A 26,234-nucleotide genomic window follows, 5' to 3' on the forward strand; every position below is an offset into this window, starting at 1 on the left:
TTATTAGAGTCACAGACGCACCAGTGTCTAATTGAAAATTGAAGGTCTTATCCTGGATGCGTAGCTTCACAAATAGTTTATTACACTGTCTCTGGATCGGTGCAGTGGAGGCGGAAGACACAAAATCAGCGCGTTTAGCGCGTGTTCGCTGCTTACGACAACTCGTGGGTTGGGCGGGTGGAACAACAACTCCCGCTTCACGTGCAGTCTGTACATTACGTTTTACAGCGTTTGAATTACGCTTGGGTCGCATAGCAGAGGGCTGGGTGGGTGGCTTATTGCGAACAAGTTTATTACCCACACGAACCGTGGAAGAGTCTTTAAACGCGACCTTCTGGGCGGGCTGGCTTTGAATAACCTGAATATCCATGGGCTGGGCAGCACTAGAATTGTTCTTGCGTTCACGCAGACAAACAGTCTGGATGTGTCCTTTCCTTTGACAAAAGTGACAAACCGCGCTTCTGAACGGGCAACGTGCACGAGGATGAGCAAGAACACACTTAGGGCAAGACTTAACTCTATCATTTTGCACACGCGGCTGACGAATGTGTTTAACATGACGCGGCCGGCTAGTGTTTACAGTCTGACTCTGCCGGTGGGGCCGCGGGCGTGACATAACTTGCTTAGCACAGGCAATTTGAGAAATACATGGCTGATCTAACTCACACTCAGCATAGTCAAAAGTATCTTGGGCTTCAATTATGTTCATCACAGTCTCTAATGACGGGTCAGGCAACTTTAAGATAGCAGCACGAATACGAGAATCTGCAATGTTTTGAGTAATAGCGTCTCGTAACATGACATCACTGTAGGAAGCTCCACACACACAATTAAATTGGCACTGACGGGTGAGGCCCCGTAAATCTGTTAACCACTGTTTATTAGATTGATGCGGCAGTTTCTTTAATCTGAAGAACTTGAATCTGGCTGCTGCCACATGAACTCGCGACTCGAAATACTCAGCAAGCTTGTTAACAACAATGTCATAGTCTAAAGCTTCTGGCTTGGATTCCGGGAACAACTTACAAAGTAGTCTATAGACGTCCACGCCTGCAGTGGAAATTAAATAAAGCTGCCGCTCATTACCTGTGATTTTGTAGACTGTCATGTGCACCTGCAACTGTGCGAAATATTCTTGCCATTCTTCTCTTGATGCATCAAAAGCACAGAAAGGTGGTGCTGCCTGTGCGTGTTCCTTTTGTGTTGGTGGATTAGCCGCTTGTTTGGCGATTGCTTCCACCAGACTTTGTATTTGCTGACTCTGTAACAAGATCAACTGTTGTAATTCGGCAGACATAGTGAACACAAATTAAACCAGCCCCCAAAATTTTATCTCTATAATTAGTATAACAAGAAACAAGTTGAACCAGCCTTGCACACGAGTTCGGAAGTCCTCGTCGCCAGTTTTGTGGCAGGGTTCATAGCGACAAACACTTCGCTGTAGAAACGGCTTACGAAGTCACCGCCACACTTTTAATATCCGGTCCGCTGGAACAGTGAACAGAAAGATGAAAACCCAAACACTCTGATTAAATAAAAGTCGGTACTTATCTTTATTAACGAAGATACAGAAACACAGTAGTGAACTCCGTGTCTACAGAAATCTGTCTAGTTCGAGTCGGAGCGGCTAGGTCAGCGTCGGCTGACGACAAACAACAACTCTGCTGCGATGAACACACAACTGACTACCAAGTACACAAATCGGTGGCGAGTATACCACTGAGCGGCGAATACAGAACTCTCCTAGCGCTCGCGACTCCAGCGCTTAAGAAGCCAGAAGCCAGCGGTGGCGCGCGCAGACTTGCGGCGATTTCCTGTATCGCTGGCGCGCACGCAAGTGCAAGAGAAATAAAAATGATCTTGAGGAGTATATAGTAACAGAAATAATTAGGTAAGATTGGGACGTGGTCGAAACACAGTGCATAGTGGAGAGACAGAGAGAGAATCAAGATGGCCTCCCTGTTGCAGAAATAGTTGTTGTGTTCCAGAACTTGTTCCACAATAGTGTCTTGTGTGCCCTTAATACAGTATTTTGTGTGTCCTTAAAATAGCCTCTATTAGTTTTCATTGCTGCGCGGAGTGGCCATGCAGTTAGAGGTGCCATGTCATTAATTGCGCGGCCCCTCCCTCCATAGATTCGATTCCTCCCTCGGGCATGGGTGTGTGTGCTGTCTTTAGTTAGTTTAAGTTGTGTGTAAGTCTAGGAACTGATAACCTTTCCAGTTTGGTCCCTTACAAATTCTCACACATTTGACCATTTGATTTAGTTTTCATTCGTCCCCACTGCCAACTTGATGGGTGCCATGCTGATGCGGAAAGCACAGGGGCTACATTAGCCAATATGTCATCACTCATGTCTCATTTGACTCTTTCGTGGCATAGTTAGTTAGTATTGATTGTAGGACGGTGGGTAGGAGTGGAGTGTGGGTAATAGTAGGGTGCTTAGTACCTTGTACCCTGCATGACTTCTCTATTTAGTCTTTGAGTAATCTAAGACTTCATCACTTCTCTCTTAGATTCAAGAGCTAGCTTGTTAGATGTCTTTCATATATGCCTCTGATTGTTGTTTTCCTTTTGCAAACCATTTTTTGTATAGAAATAAAAGTGCTTTACAGAACTTAGTTTTTGCCTCTTTTTAAATTAATGATGTTTGTGGACTTTCTGTTTTCATCAATTTTTATTAAAGTCATCGTTGGACTAACTACTTGGGGTTAGCATTATTTGCTTTCCAGCATTTTGGGATTGTGTTTTTTCAAACTGTGATAAACAGAATGAGATTAAAAGAAACATAACTAAAAGCCCTGTCACATTACCCACAATCAATCAGTAAGAAAACTGAGACCAGTTTGAGATAGCTTAGTAGAAGCAACACCATGTTGCAGCTTATCTCCTCTTGCTAATTGTCTTTTCTGTAACTCTGAAACCTTCTACGTGTACTTTTTTAAACTAAATTTTAGAAGTCAGTTACATTAACACAAGGAAAAACTTTCAGGAATTTCTATGTTGGTGTCATTAATTTGAGGGGTTTGCACTCCTCAGAAAGAGCTTCAATCTTAACACACATAGTTGTGCATGTATGACTGCAGATTCTATAGATTTTCACCTACTGATGGTGGCATTTGATTAGATCATATCAAATCTTGCCTTTTTGTGTAGGAGCTGCGGCTGGTCTGTAGGAATCAGTGGTGGTGCAGGTAAGTCCGCACCTTTTTAAGGCTGTAGTCAGTTAAAATAAAATATCTTTGGACAGTCTGGTAACTGAGTGTATACATTTGCTTCTAAACTGAGCCGTAAATTAGAGAAGACTTATCTGAGCATGGAGTGCTAGTTTTTAGTTTTTCTGTACTTTACTTGACATTTCTGAAGTAAAAGGCCATATGTACTGGCTTACAAGTAAGCATCTTTAGTGTTTTAATTACTGTGGTCTCATTCCTTCACTACTTTCACTGTATTAGTTGTGGAACACATCTCCAACCATTTTATGGCATTAATCAGGTTGTTCCATTGCCTAGAAATCAATATTGTTTGGCTGCTGACTTTACTCAAACTGTAACTATTTCCTAAATGTATGTAGGCTGTGAATTGTCATACAATGAAGCTATGCATAGAAAAAAAAAATTATCCTGAGGTAATGTTATATACAACTTTATATAGGTGTTAAGATAAAATCGCATTTGTAGAATCCATTCTGAGAAACAATGATGCAACACTACTGTGTTTGCATGAATATTAATGTGTTCAAAATCATTGCAGGGTGAAATTTGGATATTGAAAGCAGGTCAAAGATCATTTGAAATAAAATGGTCCATTTTTAATCTTTCAATGTTCTTTGCGCTGTGCCAATGGTCTTGTTCATTGCAAAAATCCTTTTGGGGTTTCATTGGGGCTCAAGAGACCATTGAAGCCTCATACATTCACTTGAGTCTTCGCGGACACGCAATAGGCCATACCAGACCAGCAGTGCTCAGATGTTAGGAATTTTCGTTTGGAAACCTTTATCTTAATGTTTCATTCACATAAATATTTGAAGAGGCATGGGTGCATGAAGTATAGACAACTGAACATTTATTTAAGTAATACATGTTCAGAACATTTATGTAAGTAATACGTGTTCAGTGGTCTATACTTCACGCATCATGGAGGTAGGTTTACAGTGAGCTAGAAAACACCTGAGCAATAAAATTGATTGTGTTTGCAAATGAGTCTCCATTTTCTGTAGAAAATGCTTCTTGATGTGTACCAATTGTATGAAAATTAAAGGCATAATATTATCTGTGTAATGTTATTTGTAAGGATGGAAGAGGTGCCAATGTGAGCATTGGGATGTGTTCTGTTTTGAAGAAAGCACAGAGATATGTCTGCTCCCGGATGAAGTCATGATGGCTTGGAAATATAGGGGTGATATTTAAGATCATTGTCGTAAGAGATTCTTGTATGATTAATGAGTATAACTCATTCTCAGTCAGAGAAAGGGGAGTGCATATAGTAGCACAGTACATGAATACTAGTGAAAGAACAGAATCAGTGCTCCCACCTGACTGCCATGGTTCACATCTACATAAAAATATAAAAAGTTCTGGGAAAATTAGTACCAAATTAATTGTTTAAATCCTCTAAAACAGATAACTACTTTATTGTGGCACCTGTATTAGTGTTTGGAGTAATAATCTTCAATATTAAACCTGCAATATGTAATTTTACTGTCTGTCTTTGTATGTCTTTTGTTCGATGTTACTTATTGAAGATCTCATCAGAGCATCACGTACCCGTAACATTCTTTACATTGTAGGTACACAGTATCCTGTAGACACTTATTACATGGTTCCCTATGGTTTGTTTTTAAATTCATAATGTGTTTCTTTTTGTTGTGTGCAAATTGTGAGTTTTTATTAAGTAATAGTTAAAAGCCTGCAGCATGGTTCCATAACACCAGATAAAATTATTTTGTATTAGGCTTAAATTGCTTCTGATTGTCTAGAGGTCAAAATCCAGCATCTGATGAAAGCTTAGAAACATCACTACCACATATCTGGTAAATAATTTAGGAGTAAAGGAGACCACACAGGAATTATAGTTCGGCAGGTGGATTGGGGTGAGCGGTTGTACTGAATAGAGTGGGCAGAGGGGAAAAAGGAGCAGGGAGTGGGAGGAGGGGTTGGGTAGAGGTAGCTAGTGGCTCCGAAGAAGGTAGCTGGTCTGCAGGATAGGAACGCGGCAGTGAGAGGCTGTAGATGTATGGAATAGAAATGCAGTCAGTGCAAGGGCACTGGACGAGGTGAGTTGCGTGGTGCACAGTGATGATGACATAAATGTGTTGGTAGGAAAGGGGTGAAAGGAAAGAAGAGGGGAAGGCTATCTGATAGTGTGTGGGTGCAGTGGCTTACTGGAGATTGAGGCCAGGAGGATTATAGGAGCGAAGGATGTGTTGCAATGATAATTCCCATCTGTGTAGTTCAGAAAACCGGTTATACAAAGACCAAATTTTTCCATTTAGAGGAAATGATCAGTAATGTCCAGCTGAAAGACTGGATAAGTACTGTGGCTTTCCATAAACCTAACTTGGGGATATACAGTATGTGCCCAATAGGATATATTATGCATTTGTTGCACTTATAGACCTTATTTTCAAACCACTTTGGTTGTGGTCCAATAGAACTCTTCTATGGGACTGTACTTAAGGGACTGTAACATACTGATTCTGATATTTAATGGCTCCCTCATTTTTTGTTATTTTTATTAGTTTTTACGAGCATGTCCAAACTGTATTATTGATTTGAAACATTTATTCATGTAAGTTATAGTGTTACAATTTATTCCTTCATTGTGGCTGTTTCTTTCCAAGCTAGTGAAATACTGACTTTTTGTTTTGCTGTATCTGTCAAGATATCAGACACATCGAACTTCCTTAATCCGGAACCAGTTATTTGAAATGTAGTATAACGGGATGTTGCTTCACGAAAATGTGGACAAACGGTTCTCTGCTGGAGATAGGTGGAGGAGCTGACGATGTAACCAGACAATTTGTTGTTGAAACTCTTTATTAACCATCGTAATTGGATGTAGATCTGGAGCAGGCAGACAGTAGACAGCAGACAGCAATGAGCCAGGTAGTAGCCGTGTCTCGGCAGGTGAGCGTAGCAGGATTATCTGGGTGATGAATGCAGAACTGCAGGCTGGAGAGTGGTGGCAGGCAGCATGCAGCCCTTTTGACTGTGTGGAACTTACAGCTCAGCCTATACCATGGAGGTGGTAGCAGGTGCTAGTGGCCCGAGGCTCAGGCAGACAACAGTCTCTGTTTCATGGCCTGGAGTTGGCAAACGTTGCTGTGTCATAAATATGGCGATGACTGCCACGGGCTGTACAGCGTAGCAGGGCCCATCTGTGCTGATGACGACATGCTGGATCTGGGGTTAAATACCGCAGCCGAGTACTGAGTTTGCGGAAGAGTCATGTTTCTGTATCATCTGGAAACCTGTGGAACAGTGGACTGTGGCCATAGTTTTGACTATTGTTGATGGGGGAGCCAGTCAAACTGCTGGAGCTTTCTGAAGGCTGTTCCACTCCCACATCATTGGCACGCTCGCGCAGCAGTGTGGAAGTGTCGGCGTCTGCCAGATTGCAGTATTGGCAGGGTTCTGAGCTGCTTGAGCTTTAGGCCACTACATTTGCTCCCTCCAGAGGTTAATCCAGTCCACAAGATTATTGCTTAAGACTCTGTCTGTGACAGAGACCCTGATTTTTCACTGTTGTTTCTATACTTCACGTTCTGCTGCAGGAAGTCAGAGTGAAACACTTTTCTACAAATTTTCTCCTTTGCATGTCCTCCTTACCTTTTCATATTACATTATGTACACTGTCTCACTCCTAAATAGAGTGTAGATACTGAGATGTTGCATTGTGTACTATTTAACAACAACCCTTCCCCTTCCAGTTCTGTTCGCTACGCACCACTGAAATTACCGTGTTCATAGCAGGTGTAAATGATGACAACCACTTGTGGTACTGAGAATAGCCAGTGTGGCCCCATCTTTTGGAAGAATGTGGTATCTGTTGTAATACACTCCCTAGTGCACTTGGTTGTAGGCTTCTTAGAGCGAAACTCTGTGTCCTCACATGACTCAGGAACTGTGCGTATTTGATTTTTGGAACAGATAGTGACTTGCCCATTTCTGTACTGCAGTAATTCTGTGTTGGAGAGTAGGATTTCTCAGATCCCTCATCATCTTAAATTACTGAATTGACCCAGAAAACATATGTTTGTAAAGAAACTTAAAGTTTAAAGTTTAATGCCAAAGTGTGTCTCACATACTCACACACGATCATTCCCATATACTGTCAACATACTTCATGATAAAAATCCGCACAAGTACTACCACGCAGACCACATTTTTAAAAAACAATAAATGTAATGTGTCATGCAGCATCTCTGTTTTCCTTCTAGGCTAAATCAGGTATGCTAATGTTTCACTAACATTGCAAATAAAATTTCACCTGAATATTCTTTTAACCTGTTATCTAAACAAGAATGCTTCTCTTGATTATCTCTCATAAAAGCAACACAGACATGGATATAACCATACAATATGCTCAAAGATATCCTTAATAGCTAATAAGAAAACCCAAAAATTAGCTTGCAAGGCCATCTCGTGGTCTTAAGGCATGTGGACACATTGGAACAATAGTAGATATATCCTACTTTGCTCGCCTAGCTGTACCTTTCTTCTCCCATTTTCTCCAGTCACCTCCCTTCCCTTTTCAGAAGGGGCTGCTAGTAAAGTAGGTAGTGCTTCATGTTCACTCTGAAATGGACAAATTCTTCCTACATGCACAACTGTGCTTTGGATTGGAAATTATCTTGAAAACCTGGTAAGGTCCTTGATAATGCATGTAAGGGTTAGATAACATTACCCACTGCCCGACATCATACTGAGACAATGTTGCCTTTTTGTAGTGGGTGCCTTCTTGTCTTTCTAGAACCTTTGTATTCATCTTTGTAACCTGACACCAGATACGTTTTAACTTTTAGCAAAGCCTCAAATAGAAGGCCTGTCTCCTCCTGGGGTAGGTGACACAATGTGAAAGGGAGGGTTTTTTTTTTTTGCCTAAAGCAACCTCATAGGAAGATAGGCCCATGTTTTCGTGGATTTTTGTGTCGTTCAAGGCCATAACGAATGCTAGGAGGCTGTCCCAATTATGATGGCTACTATTTACATAATGACTTATCTTTTCTGTACTGTCTTGTTAACTGTTTCAGTTCTGTCATTCACTTGTGGGCATAGTGCACTAATTCGTACCCTCTTTATGCGTAATTGTCAGAATAATTGTATCAATAACTCAGACATAAAGTTAGTGGCTTTGTCAGTTTTTGTAGTCTCTGGTGTGCTGAATTTCAACAACCATTGATTATCTATAGTGCATGCCACCATCTCTGCTGTTGATTTGGTCAGCAAATAGGAAACACCATGACAGATATAGGTATTAATGAGCACAAGATTGATGTAGTGAGATAAACTACCATAACGTCCAAACCAGAAGGCTTTTGATACCGTTCCTCACGAGCGACTTCTAAGCAAATTGCGTGTTCGTGGAGTGCCATCTGAATTGGGCGATTGGATACATGTTTCTGGTCAGACAGGTCACAGTTTGAGGTAATTGATGGAAACTCATTGAGTAAAACAAAAGTGCAATCAGATGTTTCCCAAGGAAGTGTTACAGGCCCTCTGCTGTTCCTTATCTGCATAATGGTTTAGATGACAATTTTAGCAGCCCTCTTAGATTTTTCACAGATGGTGTTGTTATTTATATCTTGTAAAGTCATGAGATGATCAAAACCAGTTGCAAAATGATTTAGACAAGATATCTATAGTGTGTGAAAAGTGGCAGCTGTGGCTCAAAATAATGAAAAGTGTGAAATTATCCATATGAATACTAAAAGGAATCTGCTAAATTTTGGTTACACAATAAATCTCACAGATCTAGAAGCTATGAACTCAACTAAATACTCAGGGATTACAATTACAAATAAATTAAATTGGAATGCTGACAAAGATAATGTTGTTGGGAAAGCAAACTAAAGACTTTGATTTATTTTCAGAACGCTTAGAAAATCCAACAGGTGTACTAAAGAGACTGTTTACACTACACTTGCCTGCCCTGTTCTGGAGTATTGCTGTGTGGAGTGGGATCCACATCAGAAAGGCTTGACAGAGGATATAGAAAAACTACAAAAAGGGGCAGCTCATTTTGTATTATCACAAAATGGGGAGAATGTGCCAGGGATATGACATGCAAATTCGGGTGGCAATCATTAAAACAAAGGCATTTTTCGTTGTGAAAGAATCTTCTTATGAAATTTTAATCACCAGCTTTCTCGCCAGAGTGTGAAACTATGTTGTTGGTGCCCACCAACATAGGGAGAAATGATCATCATAAAAAAAAAAGAGAAATCAGAGCTTGTGCAGAAAGATTTGAGTGTTAATTTTTTTCTGTGCCCTGTTTGAGAGTGGAACACTAGAGAACTAACTTGAAGCTGGTTAGATGAACTCTCGCTGGGCACTTAACCATGAATTGCAGAGTAATCGTGTAGATGTAGATGTATAGCTTTCATGCACAAATAATGTGAGAAATGATCAATTATGGTTAAGACATGCTGGTGTTTGTGCAAAGGGGCTGTATACATCCAGTCCCCGAGCTCTTTGAATGTAAGAAATTTAGTTCTTTATGTAACACTCTACATCTTGTTTCCTTTTTGGCTACCAGAAATTTTCCACAATTCAGCGCTCTGTGGGCTGATTCCAATATGTCGTGCTAATATGGAATGGTGAGCCTGCCTCAATACATCACTTTGCCAGCTTGCAGACATGACTGTGTTGACCTTGGTGAGTCTGCTTGTGAAGAACACTGTCATCAGAACTGAATTATGTTTGCCTCACAAGCTGCTGTCAAGACTGGATCAGTGGTCTCCCTGTACTACTCATCCGAATTTACTCCAACACATTCTATGACTCGTACTTTGCAACTCAGTCCATGTGCAATCCCTTGAGATTTTCCTGGTTGACATACAACCTCAGTACCAAATTTGATCAGCCAAAAAGCCCAGCGGTTCAAGCAGATAGTTGGATCTCTTAGTCCCAAAAGCCATTTTAGCACTGTGTGATCTGTTATGACCTTATACCACCACTCGTCCAGATAAGTATAGAAATAAGTGTTGGCAAAGATTAGCGTGATCATTTCTTTTCAGTAGTTGAATAGTTCTCTGCTATATTGTGCTTTATAGAAGTGTATATTATTTGGTATTCTTTGCAGTCCATCTTTTGACTTAAAACACAACCTAGAGCATGGCTGCTTGAGTCATACAACAGTATACACTGTATTTGATAGTCAGGAAAAGCAAATTTTGGAATGCATCTTCTATAAAAATTAGCAACCCTGAGATGTAACTGTAACTTTTTTACTGTGCTTGGTGTTGGGAAATCCTTTATGGCTTTTACCAGTCTTGACTCAGTTTGAAAACCGCCTTGCTCCTTAATGTGGCCTAAAGAGCTGATGTCCTGTTATAGAAAGTGGCACTTTTCTGAACTTCTGGTCAGTCATTCTGCATAGAACAGTATATCACTTGTACCTTGATGTGTTTGGAGAAAACAGTGATATCGTCCAGGTAGACTATGCATTGGTTTGGTTTCAGCCCCCACAGCAGCCCATCTAACAAGTGTTGGAAAGCCACCAGTGCGTTTTTCAAACCATATGGCATTTGGTGATACTGCTACTAACTGAATGGAACTGAAAGCACTGTTTGAGGTTGATCTTCTGGTGGTACTTCTAATAGTTCCTGCTTCGTAAATCGGTGGTGGTAAAATAACGGCAATGCCCCAGAGAGTTTAAGGTCTCCGTAATGTTCAGCATACCAGATCCATCAGTTGCGTCTGCTAGTTCAAATACCTACAATCCTAGCAGAATATATAAGCCATCTTACCATCTGAAGTAACCAGGTATTGGTGCTTTCTTCACAATTCCATCCTGGATTTCCTCCGTCATTTGTAGATGATGGGAAACCGATACTTCTTTTTACAGATGACTTGTTCTAATGATAAATGTGTGCTGCAGTAGGTGCAATGATCCAGATGGATTAAATAATTCCATGTATTTCTCCAATAATCTCTCCCTGTCCAATTCATCATGTCCATATGGAAGCGACACCTTTCTTGATAGTATGGTTAAATCGTTGTGTATTAAACACTGAAATCCCTATTCAGTTCATCTTCCTCCAACATATTTCAGATGAGACGGCTGATGATCTCTTCATTGAAGATACACACAAGACTCGAACTCTTACAAGGATCAGCGAAATGTCATGAGTCATGAGGATAATGGGCAAGGGGCACTAAAGACAAAGTATTGATCAGATCAGCTCCTATGCTCATCCATAGCAGTCTTCCTGCACCTTTTGGTATTATATCCCGTGAGTCAAATCTAAGAGACTGTATGCAGTTTAGTTGGCTTACCTGACATATCAGGTGTTTCTTGTGACAGTTCAGTTCTTTCAGCAGTAACATCCAGCTCCACTATGCACTGTTGGATATAGACTTTGGAATGATGTTTAACTATGAAAACTAGCCAAAGAATGACACCTAGCTTATGCCTATGCTAGGGAGAACTTCCACACACACCTGGAAGTCTGTCCTCCCAACTCAGAAACCCATCAAGCCGAACCAGGTGAGTGAACACTTATTACCATTGACACCACTTTGTTTGCAGTGTAGTAGGTTCAGATTCATGGTGCCAAATACAGTCTGGCTATCCATGGATAACTGTGATCCTGTATCCAACAACAAATGATACAGTCAGTCCTTTACATTGCCAGATAGACAAACATCTGATATTGCACAGAGATGTCCTGAGATCACACTTACTGGAAGTGCTGTGTGTTGGTCGCACTGCCCTGTCCTTTTTAACAGAGGTGTGAGAGTGTTACCTTGATTCCATTTTCCAAGTGACTGTGGACATTTTTGAATGGAGTGTCCCACCTGTTTGCACCTTTGACATAGTGGCTTCTACAAAACATCTGAATGTGGCCCAGAGGGCCACATCTATAACATATGACCTCTGTATTAAAAAACTACTCGCTGCTCCCTCGACCTAGACGCTGAGTTAATTTTAGACAAAGTTGCTGCACCTGCTGCTGCTTTGTACAAGGTTTTTGAAAGTCCATGCACAGTTTTCACATCATCTCAGACAGTAGATGGCATAGAAATGTATGAAGCACCTGTTGTTCTGCTTTCTGTAAAATAGCCTTATTGGTATGATCGTCATCTGTCGATTCTTATGTTTTACTGTTGACTTTTTCTGATATAGTCTCCAAAGCTCTCTATCAATTCTCCTTGTTTTTGCACTGTACCATTAAGTTGTTCACAATAATGAATGGAAATATTCTTTCTTCTGTGACACTCTATGAACCCTTCCTGAAAGTTCGCAAAAGACTGAACATCCCTCAACTTCTCATTGGACATTACGTTTGTTCTAGTATCCCCTACAAATTTTAAATCAACCAAACTTAACAACTACTCCTCCATAGCCCTCACTTCTTGGCTGTATATAAACTATCAAAAAATACAAAAACATCATCTTCTCCAGACTTAACCAAAAATGGAGCTACCAATGAAGCAGTATGTGCATCAAGAACTGGTGGAGACATACTAGAAGTTGACCATTCCCTTCTTTCACCCTTTAAATCATCTTTTTCCTTAAGCAAAGTCTTATTATTAGCTCAAACTTTAGGTACCTCAACAAGCAAATAACGAGTCACCTCTTGGGCTGCTACTTTCTCACCAATAGACATTTTTGCTTACCATTACCACCATTACGGTTGTACAACAAACCCAGGCTGAGAAGGAATGAAAAGAAAGAAAAAAATACAACCTGACATGAGAAAAAAAAACCTTAGCCAGCACTTGTTGTTATCACTGCTGGCTGCATCCTCTTCGATTCTGCTCTCCGTTGGTCTATCATTACACCTTCCGACAGTTGTTCTGACACAAAGTTAATGGGATGTTGTTTTGGGAAGGTGTGGGCAAGCATTTCTCTGCTGGAGGTGTGGACAAATAGGCAGCCAAACTGTTGTCAAAACTCTTTATTAACGGTCATACATGGTTGTAGATCAGTACATCTGCAATAGGCAGACAGTAGATGGTGGGGAGTGACGAGCCAAGTGGTAGCCAGTGCTAAGCAGGTGAGCCTAATGGAACTACCAACATGATGGAACACAGAACTGCCTGGAGAGCAGCAGTGAGCAGGGGCCCGCACTGGGCTGTCCAGAACGCACAGTTCAGTCAGGATCATGGAGGCAACTGCAGCAGGTAGTGGCATCCCTGGGCCTAGTCAGTCAGATGGCGGTCACTGCGTCATGGCCTGGTGATGGCAAACATAGTTGTGTCATAATTATGGCAATGACTGGCATAGTGTGCACGTTGTAGTAGGACCCAGATGTGTTAATGACAATGGGCTGGCTATAGGGTTTTAAATTCTGTAGCCCAGAGCTGTGTTTGCAGACATGACATTGTCTCACCTGGGAACCGCTGAAGCAGAGGACAATGGCCAGAGCCCAGATGCTCTTGATGTGCCACTCAGTTAAACTGCTGAAGTTTGCTGAAGACTGTTTCGTTTCCAGATCATTGGCACACAGGTATGACAGTATGGAAGTTTCAGTGTCTGTTGAATTGCAGTATTGGCATGGCTGTTGTCCTTGGTGGACAGACTGTGTCTGCGACCTGATTATGGCTCTGGACTGCTTTCGATGCTGCTAGAGCTTTAGGCCACTACAGTAGTATCTTAGTATCTCGTCCCTGGAAAATATTATGTATAGAGTTTTCTCCAAACACAAAATCTCTCTTTGCAGTTGCAACTTTGTCCTGATTTGAAACAAATTATGTATATAGTAAACTAAAGGTCTGTGTTGATGTAAACTTTGTCTGACTCAGCTATGCAAAACAGCACTCTTGCTTTTTGCCTGAGTTTTAAAACCTTCTCAGGTTTTCGCTTCTGAGGAACTACATTGGAATACTTTAATGTAAAATGTTGATGTTTACCATTTTTCACTCTGTGATGTGTGGATGTGATTATCTGAGGAATTTGAAAGCATAAAATATTCGACAAAATTGTAAATTGTTTGTGTTTGATAAATTATTCCATGCTTTTGACTTTTAACAGACAGACTGCATAGAATATTTCCTTTTCTATAACATCCCAACGTAAATATCAGTGCTTGCTAGCAGAAATGAAAGTCGCTACATACTTAAATTTGTACGTTGAGCGCAAAAATCCACAATTTGAATGATAACTGCTTTAACATATGAAGCACATGTAATGTTGTCATAGACAGAGAGAAATTGATGCAATGAGTAACTAATTGTCTTAATTGTAGTTTTTAAATTGTTATTTTTAAGAAGAACATTATTATTTTATTATTGTTGTTTTTGTTGTTGCTGTTGTCGTTATTATTAAGTAATATTAATCTGTATGAATTGTTGTGGCAAAGGAACTTATGTGTCATTATGCCCTCTGCCAAAAATACCCTTTTTGAATCAGAAGAATTACCCCAAAAAATAATACCATATGACATAAGCGTATGAAAATATGCGAAGTAGACTACTTTTCGTGTTGAAATGTCACTTATTTCAGATACTGATCTAATGGTAAATAAAGCGGCATTTAGTTTCTGAACAAGATCCTGAACATGGGCTTTCCACAACAGCTTACTATCTATCCGAACGCCTAGGAACTTGAACTGTTCCATCTCGCTTATAATATGCACATTCTGTCTGATCAAAATATCAGTTCTTGTTGAATTGTGAGTTAGAAACTGTAAAAACTGAGTCTTACTGTGATTTAGCATCAAATTATTTTCCACTAGCCACGAACTTATTTCATGAACTACATTATTTGATAATGTTTCAATATTACACACAAGATCCTTCACTACCAAGCTGGTGTCATCAGCAAACAGAAATATTTTTGAATCACCTGTAATACTAGAAGGCATATCATTTATATAAATAAGAAACAGCAGTGGCCCCAGCACCGACCCTTGGGGAACGCCCCATGTAACAGTGCCCCATTGGGACTGAACATCACTACCACTCTCAATATTGCGGAGAATTACCCTCTGCTTTCTGTTCTGAAAGTAAGAGGCGAACCAATTGTAAGCTACTCCCCTTACTCCATAATGGTCCAACTTCTGCAGTAATATTTTGTGGTCAACACAGTCAAAAGCCTTCGTTAAATCAAAGAAAACACCTAACGTTCACAACCTTTTATTTAATCCGTGCAAAACCTCACAGAGAAAAGAGAATATAGCATTTTCAGTTGTTAAGCCATTTCTAAAACCAAACTGTACATTTGACAGCAAATTATGTGAATTTAAATGCTCCAGTAACCTTGTATATACAACCTTCTCGATAACTTTAGCAAACACCGATGGCATAGAAATAGGTCTAAAATTGTCAACATTATCAATGTCTTCCTTTTTATAAAGTGGCTTCACTACTGAGTACTTTAATCGGTCAGGAAACCGACCACTTCTAAAGGAAAAGTTACAGATATGGCTAAGTACTGGGCTAACATACATGGAACGATACTTCAATATTCTGCTAGATACCCCGTCATATCCATGAGAGTTCTTGGTCTTTAGTGATTTAATTATTAACTCAATCTCCCTCTTGTCAGTATCATGGAGGAGCATTTCAGGTAAGAGTCTCGGAACACTTTTTTCTACGAGCGCTATATGATTTCCTGTTGGGACTAGGTTTCTATTTAGTTCACCTGCTATATTCAGAAAGTGATTATTAAATAATGTACATATATGCGACGTATCAGTAACACGGACATTCCCACTACACACTGACTCTATATCCTCGACCTGTCTCTGCAGACCAGCCACTTCCTTTACGACTGACCATATGGTTTTAATTTTATCCTGAGACTTAGCTATTCTATCTGCATACCACATACTTTTTGCCTTCCTAATAACTTTTTTAAGCACCTTACAAAACTGTTTATAATGGGCTGCTGCATTTAGATTGTGACTGTTTCTAACGTTTTGATATAATTGCCACTTTGTTCTACAAGATATTCTTATCCCTTTAGTCAGCCACCCAGGCTGCCTGTTTGTGCTAGTACCCTGTTTTGAACGTTCTAACGGAAAGCAACTTTCAAAGAGCACGAGAAAATTCTTGAGGAAAGCATTATATTTATTATCTGAGGTATCAGCACTATAAACATCTTGCCACTCTTGTTCCTTGATAAGGTTTGCGAAAGTCTCTACAGCAACTGGATCAGCTTTCCTAAAAAGTTGGTAACTATATTTAACATGTGTTGCAGCACAAAAATCTTTTAAAGTTAAAATTGGTGCATCATGATCTGAAAGGCCATTCACCTTTTTGCTAACAGAATGCCCTTCTAGTAATGAGGAATGAACAAAAATATTGTCTATTTTTGTTCTACTGTTCCCTTGCACTCTCATTGGAAAGAATACGGTTTGCATAAGATTATATGAATTAAGGTGGTCTACCAGCATCCTTTTCCTTGCACAATCACTTATACAATTAATATTGAAGTCACCACATATAACTAATTTTTTGTATTTCCTATAAAGTGAACCAAGAACCTCCTCTAGCTTTAGCAAAAATGATGTGAAATCGGAGTCTGGGGATCTATAAATAACAACAGTAAGAAGTTTAGCTCCACTAAATTTAACCACACCTGCACAACATTCAAACACCTTTTCAGTGCAGTACTTTGAAACATCAATTGACTCAAATGGGATACCATTTTTCACATACATGGCTACTCCCCCACACCGCAAAGAGCTCTTAGAAAAGCTGCCAGCCAACCTGTATCCTGGTAAAGGAAGCCTCTGAATTATCTCCTTATTTAAGAAGTGTTCTGATATACCAATAATTTCAGAGTCAACATCTATAAGCAGTTCACTAACTTTATCTCTAATACATTGTATATTTTGATGAAATATACTAATTCCCTCATTAATTGGATACCTAAGCTTTGTCGAAAGTGGTTTCTTTGTTAGAGAGACATCCCTTAAGCAGGAATACCTATCAGCTGACTTCAGTAAATTACTACTGATTGGAGATTTTCTACAGGATGCTTTTTTTAAACACAAAATATTGCTTTTGTTTTAAGTTGCTAAGTAGATGAATACCAACAATTAATCCATAGAGAACATCTGTTTCCAAAATAGGTCACACAACCAGTCACATTCAAATAACAATAGTTGAAAACTTCTTTCCATTTATGAAAAAACATGGAGAAAGAATTCATGAACTTTCCATTGTTTAATATTTTGGGGCGTGATGATAGGTAGTCGAAACCCTGGTGGAGAAGGTGAGTCATTTGGTCCAATTGAGGGTAATGCTGAGTGACGACGAGGGTGCTCCTAGTTGTGCCCAGACAGTGGGTATCTAGGGATTGGTAAATGACAGGGGTGACAAGGTGTGAGAGATCAGTTTCTGGATAACATGCTATCTCTCCCCCTCCACATCCTTCATCACTTCTGTACTTCCACTGCCCGCGTCAACAAAGATTGCTACTTACTTTAAACACAGTTGCAGTCAGACCTTAGCACCCGGAGATGGCTGTGGCCATGTATGTGTAGGTTGTGCTTGGGTGTATGTGTTTGAGTGTTATCTTTTGTCTGATAAGGACTTTGTCCAGTAGCCAATTATATCTAGCTTTCTTATTCATTATGCCTGTAAGCAACTCAATATCTCCTCTGTGTTGTGAATAGTTATCTATCCTTTGCATATTGTTGTAATTCCATCTTTTACTTTCCACTGCTTAAAACAACACATTTCTCTGTAGTCACCTTGGTTCTCCATGCATTTCTTGAGCAGAAGGGTGACCTCTGTCAAAAAAAGTCTACCTTCGCCTGTTTGGCACATTGTTTGACAACCCTCTTAATCTTATCATCAGCAGTAAACCTTCTTCCATCTATAAACAATGACAGAGGAGTGAAAAGATGAAAATCTGTAGGTGCCACATGAGGACTGTGAGCTTGATGGTTGAAGATGGCACAACCAAATGAATCCAGGAGTTTCCTTTTGCTATCGGCTGTGCAATGACTTCAATTATCCTGCGACAAGCACACTCCTTTGATTAACATTCCCATTTTTTTGTTCTGTACCACCCTTTGTAGTCTTTGTTAGTTTCACAGTATCATGCAGGATTACTTCTAAAAAGTCGAGGAGAATTTCTTTAGTGTCCCGAAAGAAAGTGGCCACAATTTTTCAGGTCAAAAGAACAGTTTTGAAGTTTTTCGCTGATGGTGAGGATGGTGTCACGACTGCATTGGTTGTTTTTTCCTCTCAAGGATGTAATGGGTCCCACATGTTTTGTTACAAATCACAGTACAGTCAAATAATTGTTCATTTTCCAGTTTGAAGTGCTTGAGAAATTCTCATTAAGATACAATACGTTGACTGTATTGAAATATGAGCTGTTTTGGTATCCACATCAAACACAGTTTTTGAAAACAGTGTTTCAGCAATGATTTCATGCAGAAGAGATTTGGAGGTTTATGGAAACATTTTATTCATCTCGTCCAAAGACAATTGATGGGCACAACAAATCATTCTTCAGTCGTGTTCACCATCTCATCAGTCATGATTGAGGGATGCCCACTACTTTGTTCATCATGAACATTCATTCTGTCAGCTTTGAACTCATAAAAGCACTTGTACACATTATCTGATTCATTACAGTTTTAATTTCACTAAAAATCTGGAACCACACATTTTACTTTGCAAGAAGATGATGATGCTGATGATGATTGGTTTGTGGGGCGCTCAACTGCGCGGTTATCAGCACCTGTACAAATTCCCAACCTTTGCTCGGTCCAATCTCGCCACTTACATGAATGATGATGAAATGGTGAGCACAACGCAAACACCCAGTCATCTCGGGGCAGCTGAAAATCCCTGACCCTGCCGGTAATTGAACCCGGGACCCCGTGCTTGGGAAGCGAGAATGCGACCACGATACCACAAGCTGCGAACTTTGCAAGAAGAAACCAAATTACACTCCACAGCTCAGAATAGAGGCACTTATTTCAGCATGATACTGCAAGGGTTTTCAGCTAATTAAGGCAAATAAGAATCCATTCTACTGCCAATACTTTGCCCTTGAATGCAGTGCTGTGAACTTTGTTGAAAAAGGATCCTTTTGAGTACCAGAGACTCAATACTCTTTACATTCTATACATCATCTTAATGAGATTAAAGAGCTTTTACTAGGTCATGTATACAGTGTAAACAAATATTTTCTAGCATTTATATATTTATTTTTATTTGTTTATTGTAATTTGTATCCCGTAGATCCATTTTTGCATGGATATGGAAAGAGTCAAAACATTTAAGTCATTATTACACTTGTTTCCATCAGGACAATAAACAAAGATAGTACACAAATTGAAAATAATAATAATAAAGTAACACAATCAGTAAGTTCTAATTACACTCATAAACAGAGGTTAAGATACAGTTTTCACATTTTATCTAAGCAATTTTTTTACGGGGGTAAATGTGACCAACTTGTTGACTTACAGATTAGCAATTAATCTGATTAAAGCAACAAGATATATTGAATCAGGAATACACAATAATACATGATAAATAACCTTAGCTATCTCTGCTGTAGAATTCTTCTCGAGAATAGAAACTTTTTTCAAGCAAGAACTCCTGTCTCTTACTTTTAAATAGTACATTATTACCTCATAGACACTTAATATTATTTGAAAGTGCATTGAAGATTTTTGTACTTGTGTATGTCACATTTCCTTCTTGTGTTCCAATGATGGTATTTTCATTCTTTCCATACTGAGAAGGATTGCGAAGCATGAATGCCATGATTGAAAAGTGATATTGTGAAGTAGTGGTTAGTATTCCTATTTGCTTAAAAATGTTGCGTTGCGACGTGAGGTTGATGGAGGCACTCCACACAAAACTTGGACAACGTTTTTCAGACTGGTAAAGACTTTTTTTGACAGTGGTGAATTGCCCCAGAAGATAATTCCACAACACACAAGTGAATAGAAGTAACCAGAGTAAGCAGATTTTAAGACATTGATGTCTCCAATTTTGGCGATTGCCCAGGTATCAAATGTTGCTGAACTAAACCTTTGTAGGGTTTGGTGGATGTGTTCCCAGTATAGCCTGTTATCTATATTTTAGTGTTGTTCATGCCTGAGGTACCAAATGTGTAACATAGCATGTATAGCCATTTTTGCTAATACTACCAGGTATGCTTTCCACTAAGTGTCACTACAAGTGACTTCATGTCTTCACTCTTCTTGTAACAAAATTCTGAGCAGCAGCACAACCATGAAAACGGAGTCCTTGAATCATATTGTCCTGACCAGGTTTCTGGTCTATGACAGAAGTAGTCTACAGAAGCTGACAAAAATGTGTGGTGCTTGTTTCAAATAGAAGGCTTTACTTTTCAGCAGTCCCTATCAGTTCATTTTTAGGGCATATTGAAACAGTGACTGGTGTTGGTGCCATTTAACCTTTTAGTTTCACAATAACGTCACCGTAACATAGTGGACTTGAGTATATGTAACTCGTAAGGTACTCAAACTTTTGGGCTGCTACAGTCATGCACTTTCTGATCATACTCATGCCTGTAATGGCACAGGGTCCCAGCATTTGTGTATCCACAGATACATGGCGTAGTATTGGCATGACATTGCATACATTCAGTGGAGGGGAGACATTTGGTCCCATAGTGTTTGGCAGCACTATTAATTTGGTCATAATTATGAAAAAGCAGCAATGTTACCTCCACATACACACACTGTAACATTTCAGTTCTGACTTTTCTGCATAAGCTTCTGTATAATATTCTTATCTTAAGAAACTGTGTATTAACTATAATCCAAACATTGGAATCAAATTCATACTGGGTGCAGCAGGCTTGCTTACAGTTATTATTTTGTTAATAGTTACTCATTGATGAAAACTTGTGTGAGATTGTACATATTTAGTAAAAGAAAAATGTGGGATACGGGTGCAGCAAAATAAGCACTCTCACATAATGCTGGAATAGTAATCCATGTTGGATAATTAGGAGACTTTTTGCTATTGAAGTACCTCGGACAAGGCCCCCATGTAATTTACTAAATTATAATTTTTTGCAGTAACTGTTATTACAGTGTTGTGAAATAGTTTTTGGGAGAACAGTAGGTAGAACCCTCACTTGTGCTGCCATTTTCTCCATGTACTTTTGTAAAATTTTGACATGCTAAGTGAATTACCTGCATTACGCATGATCAGATAATCCAAACACCATTTTGAGGATAGACTTCAAGCTGATGTGATATAAGCTCACCAAACAAATTATTAGTCACCCCCCATTAAAAGGGTAGTTTAGGGACCTAACAATTTTACAGTCATGAAAATAGAAGAAATTTATATTACCCTTTTTTCTGTGTTTTCATGATGAGTACGCTGTGGTTATTCCCATTTTCCAAAATGACAACATCCACATTCATAGGGCTGCACACGCATTGTCCTAGTTTGAAGAACACTTGGGCACCCTGTCACAACTCGACTATCCCCCCAAGTAATCCAATCTTAATCCCATAGGAAATGTCGGAGACCATTTGGGACAGCAGGTGAAACATAGCAGTCAAGATTCCCTCAGTTTGGTATCTCTATGCAATTTAATCATCAATGAGTGGCTTCAGGTGGATACGACACAGCTGAAGGAACTTGTAGACTCTTACTTGCTGAACAGATTCCATTATAAAGATCAGAAGCAGTGTTACACAGTATTAATTGCTGTCCTTTGGGGGTCGCTAATTTTTTATCTAGTGTGTGTATATTGTCTGCTGCTAAAGGAAAGTAGAAAATAGCTATTTCTTTCAAGAAGTCTCAAATTTCTCATTTTTCTTTGGGGTTTTTCTGTTTATTGTTGAAGGGTGAGTGCCAATTTGTCTCAAAATATACTCTAATTTTCAGTGATATTTATAGTGTTACTGCCTCAGCACATATTTAACCTGATAGGCAACAGTGTTTGTTACTGGTTCACTATATTTCCTTAATAGGCATAATAGTGGTATTGTTACTCGGTATTACTGTAGACTTTTGTTTCATAGTAATTTTTATTTCAACAAGTGGTCTCATAGCTGCTGCTGCATATATACAGCAGAAAGTATGTGGAGAATTTTTTTTACACATCTATATATACTCCAATATTTGCAAATTTTGTATGAAATTTTGCCTCATCCATTTCTCACTATTAATGTTACCATTCTCAAAGCGAGCTTATCTTCACCGTAGACTTCAAAATCACCATCATTTAAATTGGTCACAGAATTTTTTTATGTAGTTTCTGATTAAAAATATTTTTTTTTTCAGAGTCCATACTTTGCAAGTATGTTTTCGGGGGCATGGAGAGAAGCTGATGAAGATACTGTGAACATAAAAATAGTTGATCCAAAAATAACAGTCAGTGGTTTGTATTATCTCCTTTTTCCATGAAAAATGAGATCTTCTAACCTTATGTGTCATCCAAATAGAACACAGTTCTACTACTCTTGATCTTCAGCTTTACAGACGGTATTTGGATCATTGTATATGGATGAAACTACTTTGGAGCCTTCTGACATTGTTTCCGTAGTAGCGGCAGCAACACTTTTCCAGTTAGAGGGCATTATTGAGAAGTGTGGTGAAGTTATGCTGGAAACCATGTGTGCTCAGGTAAGATAATGAGGTTTTTTCTTAGTTCATTTGTTTCACATGACAAAGTACATTATGTTGCAGTATTATTTGTAGAGAAATTTAATTTAAATGTTATATAACTGGTTCTCTGATTTTTATACAGTTTTGTTTAAGGGCACACTATGTTTTGATTGTAATTATAAAACCTTTTCATCTCTGTCTATACTAAAGCTGGCATTGAAATAGTTTATTAAAGGAGGAATCATACTTCTTATTCACTTCTTATTTAACATATATGCTCTGTATGTATCTTTCCTTCTAGGAAATTCTGTCAACAACAGTCAATTTTTGACAGAATAATTTAATTGGATAGATAAAAAAGTCTATCAAGCAGTGGCAGAACACATACATAAAAGTAGGTTGTAATTAGGCAAGCTTTCCAAGTCATTGGCTTCTCCTTCAGGCAGAAGGATTGAAGGGGAAGGAAGAGGGATGAAGGAAAAGGGCTGGAGAGATATAGGAATAGGTGTACATTTTGGGAAAGTCGCGCTGAACCATGGGTCAGAGGAGACTTACGACATGGGATGAGAAGGAAACACTGATCGTTGGGGATTACATCAGACAAGATTTGAAAACCTGAGCGCATAAAGGTGGAAGACAGTGTAATATGTGGGACAGAGATTACTGCTTAAACATCATGCATGAGTTAGTAGGACTCAAAAGCTATGTGCATTGTACATAACAGAGGTGGGAGGGGGCGGTGAAAAATAGACAGGTAAAAACAATGAAAAATGTAGAAAACTAAAACAGACTGAAGAAAGGAGTAGTTACTGAGAAGAAATGCTGAGACGCAAGAAATTAACATAAATTAAGACTAGGTGGGTGGTGAGAACCGAGGACATGTTGTAGTGCTAGTTCTAACCTATGGAGTCCTGAGAAACTGGTGTCTAGGGGAAGAATCTAGATGGCGCACGTGGTGAAACAGGCACTGAGATCATGATTGTCATGTTGTAGAGCATGCTTTGCAACAAGATATACATGTTGTCAGTATACACCTGCCTATGCCCATTCACCCTAATTGATAATTTGGTGGCAGTCATGCCAGTGTAAAAGGCTGAACAGTGTGTAAGTAACATCCGGTACATGACATGGGTCATTTCAGAGTTGTTGCTTTGATAGTATATGTTTTGCCAGTTACAGGGTTGGTATACACTCCTGGAAATGGAAAAAAGAACACATTGACACCGGTGTGTCAGACCCACCATACTTGCTCCGGACACTGCGAGAGGGCTGTACAAGCAATGATCACACGCACGGCACAGCGGACACACCAGGAACCGCGGTGTTGGCCGTCGAATGGCGCTAGCTGTGCAGCATTTGTGCACCGCCGCCGTCAGTGTCAGCCAGTTTGCCGTGGCATACAGAGCTCCATCGCAGTCTTTAACACTGGTAGCATGCCGCGACAGCGTGGACGTGAACCGTATGTGCAGTTGACGGACTTTGAGCGAGGGCGTATAGTGGGCATGCGGGAGGCCGTGTGGACGTACCGCCGAATTGCTCAACGCGTGGGGCGTGAGGTCTCCACAGTACATCGATGTTGTCGCCAGTGGTCGGCGGAAGGTGCACGTGCCCGTCGACCTGGGACCGGACCGCAGCGACGCACGGATGCACGCCAAGACCGTAGGATCCTACGCAGTGCCGTAGGGGACCGCACCGCCACTTCCCAGCAAATTAGGGACACTGTTGCTCCTGGGGTATCGGCGAGGACCATTCGCAACCGTCTCCATGAAGATGGGCTACGGTCCCGCACACCGTTAGGCCGTCTTCTGCTCACGCCCCAACATCGTGCAGCCCGCCTCCAGTGTTGTCGCGACAGGCGTGAATGGAGGGACGAATGGAGACGTGTCGTCTTCAGTGATGAGAGTCGCTTCTGCCTTGGTGCCAATGATGGTCGTATGCGTGTTTAGCGCCGTGCAGGTGAGCGCCACAATCAGGACTGCATACGACCGAGGCACACAGGGCGAACACCCAGCATCATGGTGTGGGGAGCGATCTCCTACACTGGCCGTACACCACTGGTGATCGTCGAGGGGACACTGAATAGTGCACGGTACATCCAAACCGTCATCGAACCCATCGTTCTACCATTCCTAGACCGGCAAGGGAACTTGCTGTTCCAACAGGACAATGCACGTCCGCATGTATCCCGTGCCACCCAACGTGCTCTAGAAGGTGTAAGTCAACTACCCTGGCCAGCAAGATCTCCGGATCTGTCCCCCATTGAGCATGTTTGGGACTGGATGAAGCGTCGTCTCACGCGGTCTGCACGTCCAGCACGAACGCTGGTCCAACTGAGGCGCCAGGTGGAAATGGCATGGCAAGCCGTTCCACAGGACTACATCCAGCATCTCTACGATTGTCTCCATGGGAGAATAGCAGCCTGCATTGCTGCGAAAGGTGGATATACACTGTACTAGTGCCGACATTGCGCATGCTCTGTTGCCTGTGTCTATGTGCCTGTGGTTCTGTCAGTGTGATCACGTGATGTATCTGACCCCAGGAATGTGTCAATAAAGTTTCCCCTTCCTGGGACAATGAATTCACGGTGTTCTTATTTCAATTTCCAGGAGTGTAGTTGGTAGTAGGAGGGCAAATCTTACAGTGGAGCTGGTGATAGGGGTAGAAGCCATGGGGTAGAGAAATGGGTGCAGAAGGAGTATAGGATCTGACAAGGATGTTGCAGAGATTGGGAGGGCAATAAAAAACTATTCTAGATGTGCTGGGCAAAATGTCAGACAGAATAGGCCTCAAAGGGTATGATTTTAGGAGGTCATAGCCTTGTCAAAGTAGCTGATTAATACATTCAAGATCAGAATAATATCGAGTGACAAGAGTTGAACACCTAAGTTGTTTTTTGGAGGGATCAGCAGTACAATGATTGGATGGGATGTGTTGGGAAATCTGTTTTTGAACTAGACTGGTGGAGTAATTACATCCAATGAAGGCTGGGGTGAGAATGGTGGTGTATTGCTGTAAAGAATGTACATCTGAACAAATACATTTGTGTTGAATGTATGGGAGGGAACATCTGAATGGAAAGGATAGCATCTGTTGAATGTAGGTACTGTTGTTTGTTAGTAGGTATAAAGTGAATGGAAGTATATAGCTGACCCATGGTGAGGATGAGGTCAACAGCAAGGAAAGTGGTATGGGTTGCAGAATAGGACCATGTGAAATTTAATTGGGAGAATGTATTTAGAGAATCTAAAAACTGCCATTGCGACATGTCTTTAGTTCTCACCATCACCTGGCCTTAATTTACATTAACTTCTTCAGACTCAGTATTTCTTCTCAGTAACTACTCCTTCCTTCACCTTGTTTAAATTTTCTACAGCTTTCATTTTCTGACCTGTCTATTTTTTCACCACCCCCCTCCCACCTGTATTACATATTATGCATTTAGCTTTTAACTTTTAGTAACACATGCTAGTTGTTTCAGCAGTAATCTCT

At 40.3% G+C, this 26,234-nt stretch overlaps 1 protein-coding gene across 1 annotated transcript in view; it reads left to right on the forward strand.

The window, feature by feature from the left end:
- Window positions 1–26,234, forward strand: part of LOC126190675 (protein germ cell-less) — a 107,806-nt gene that overhangs the window by 26,913 nt on the left and 54,659 nt on the right. Inside the window, exons 3-4 of the mRNA XM_049931132.1 lie at window positions 22,422–22,518; window positions 22,612–22,763. Coding sequence (XP_049787089.1) covers window positions 22,422–22,518; window positions 22,612–22,763 — 249 coding nt within the window. The remainder of the gene's footprint in view (window positions 1–22,421; window positions 22,519–22,611; window positions 22,764–26,234) is intronic.

This window comes from Schistocerca cancellata, chromosome 1 (genome assembly GCF_023864275.1).
Source record: "Schistocerca cancellata isolate TAMUIC-IGC-003103 chromosome 1, iqSchCanc2.1, whole genome shotgun sequence".
In the NCBI taxonomy this organism is placed as follows: Eukaryota; Metazoa; Arthropoda; class Insecta; order Orthoptera; family Acrididae; genus Schistocerca; species Schistocerca cancellata.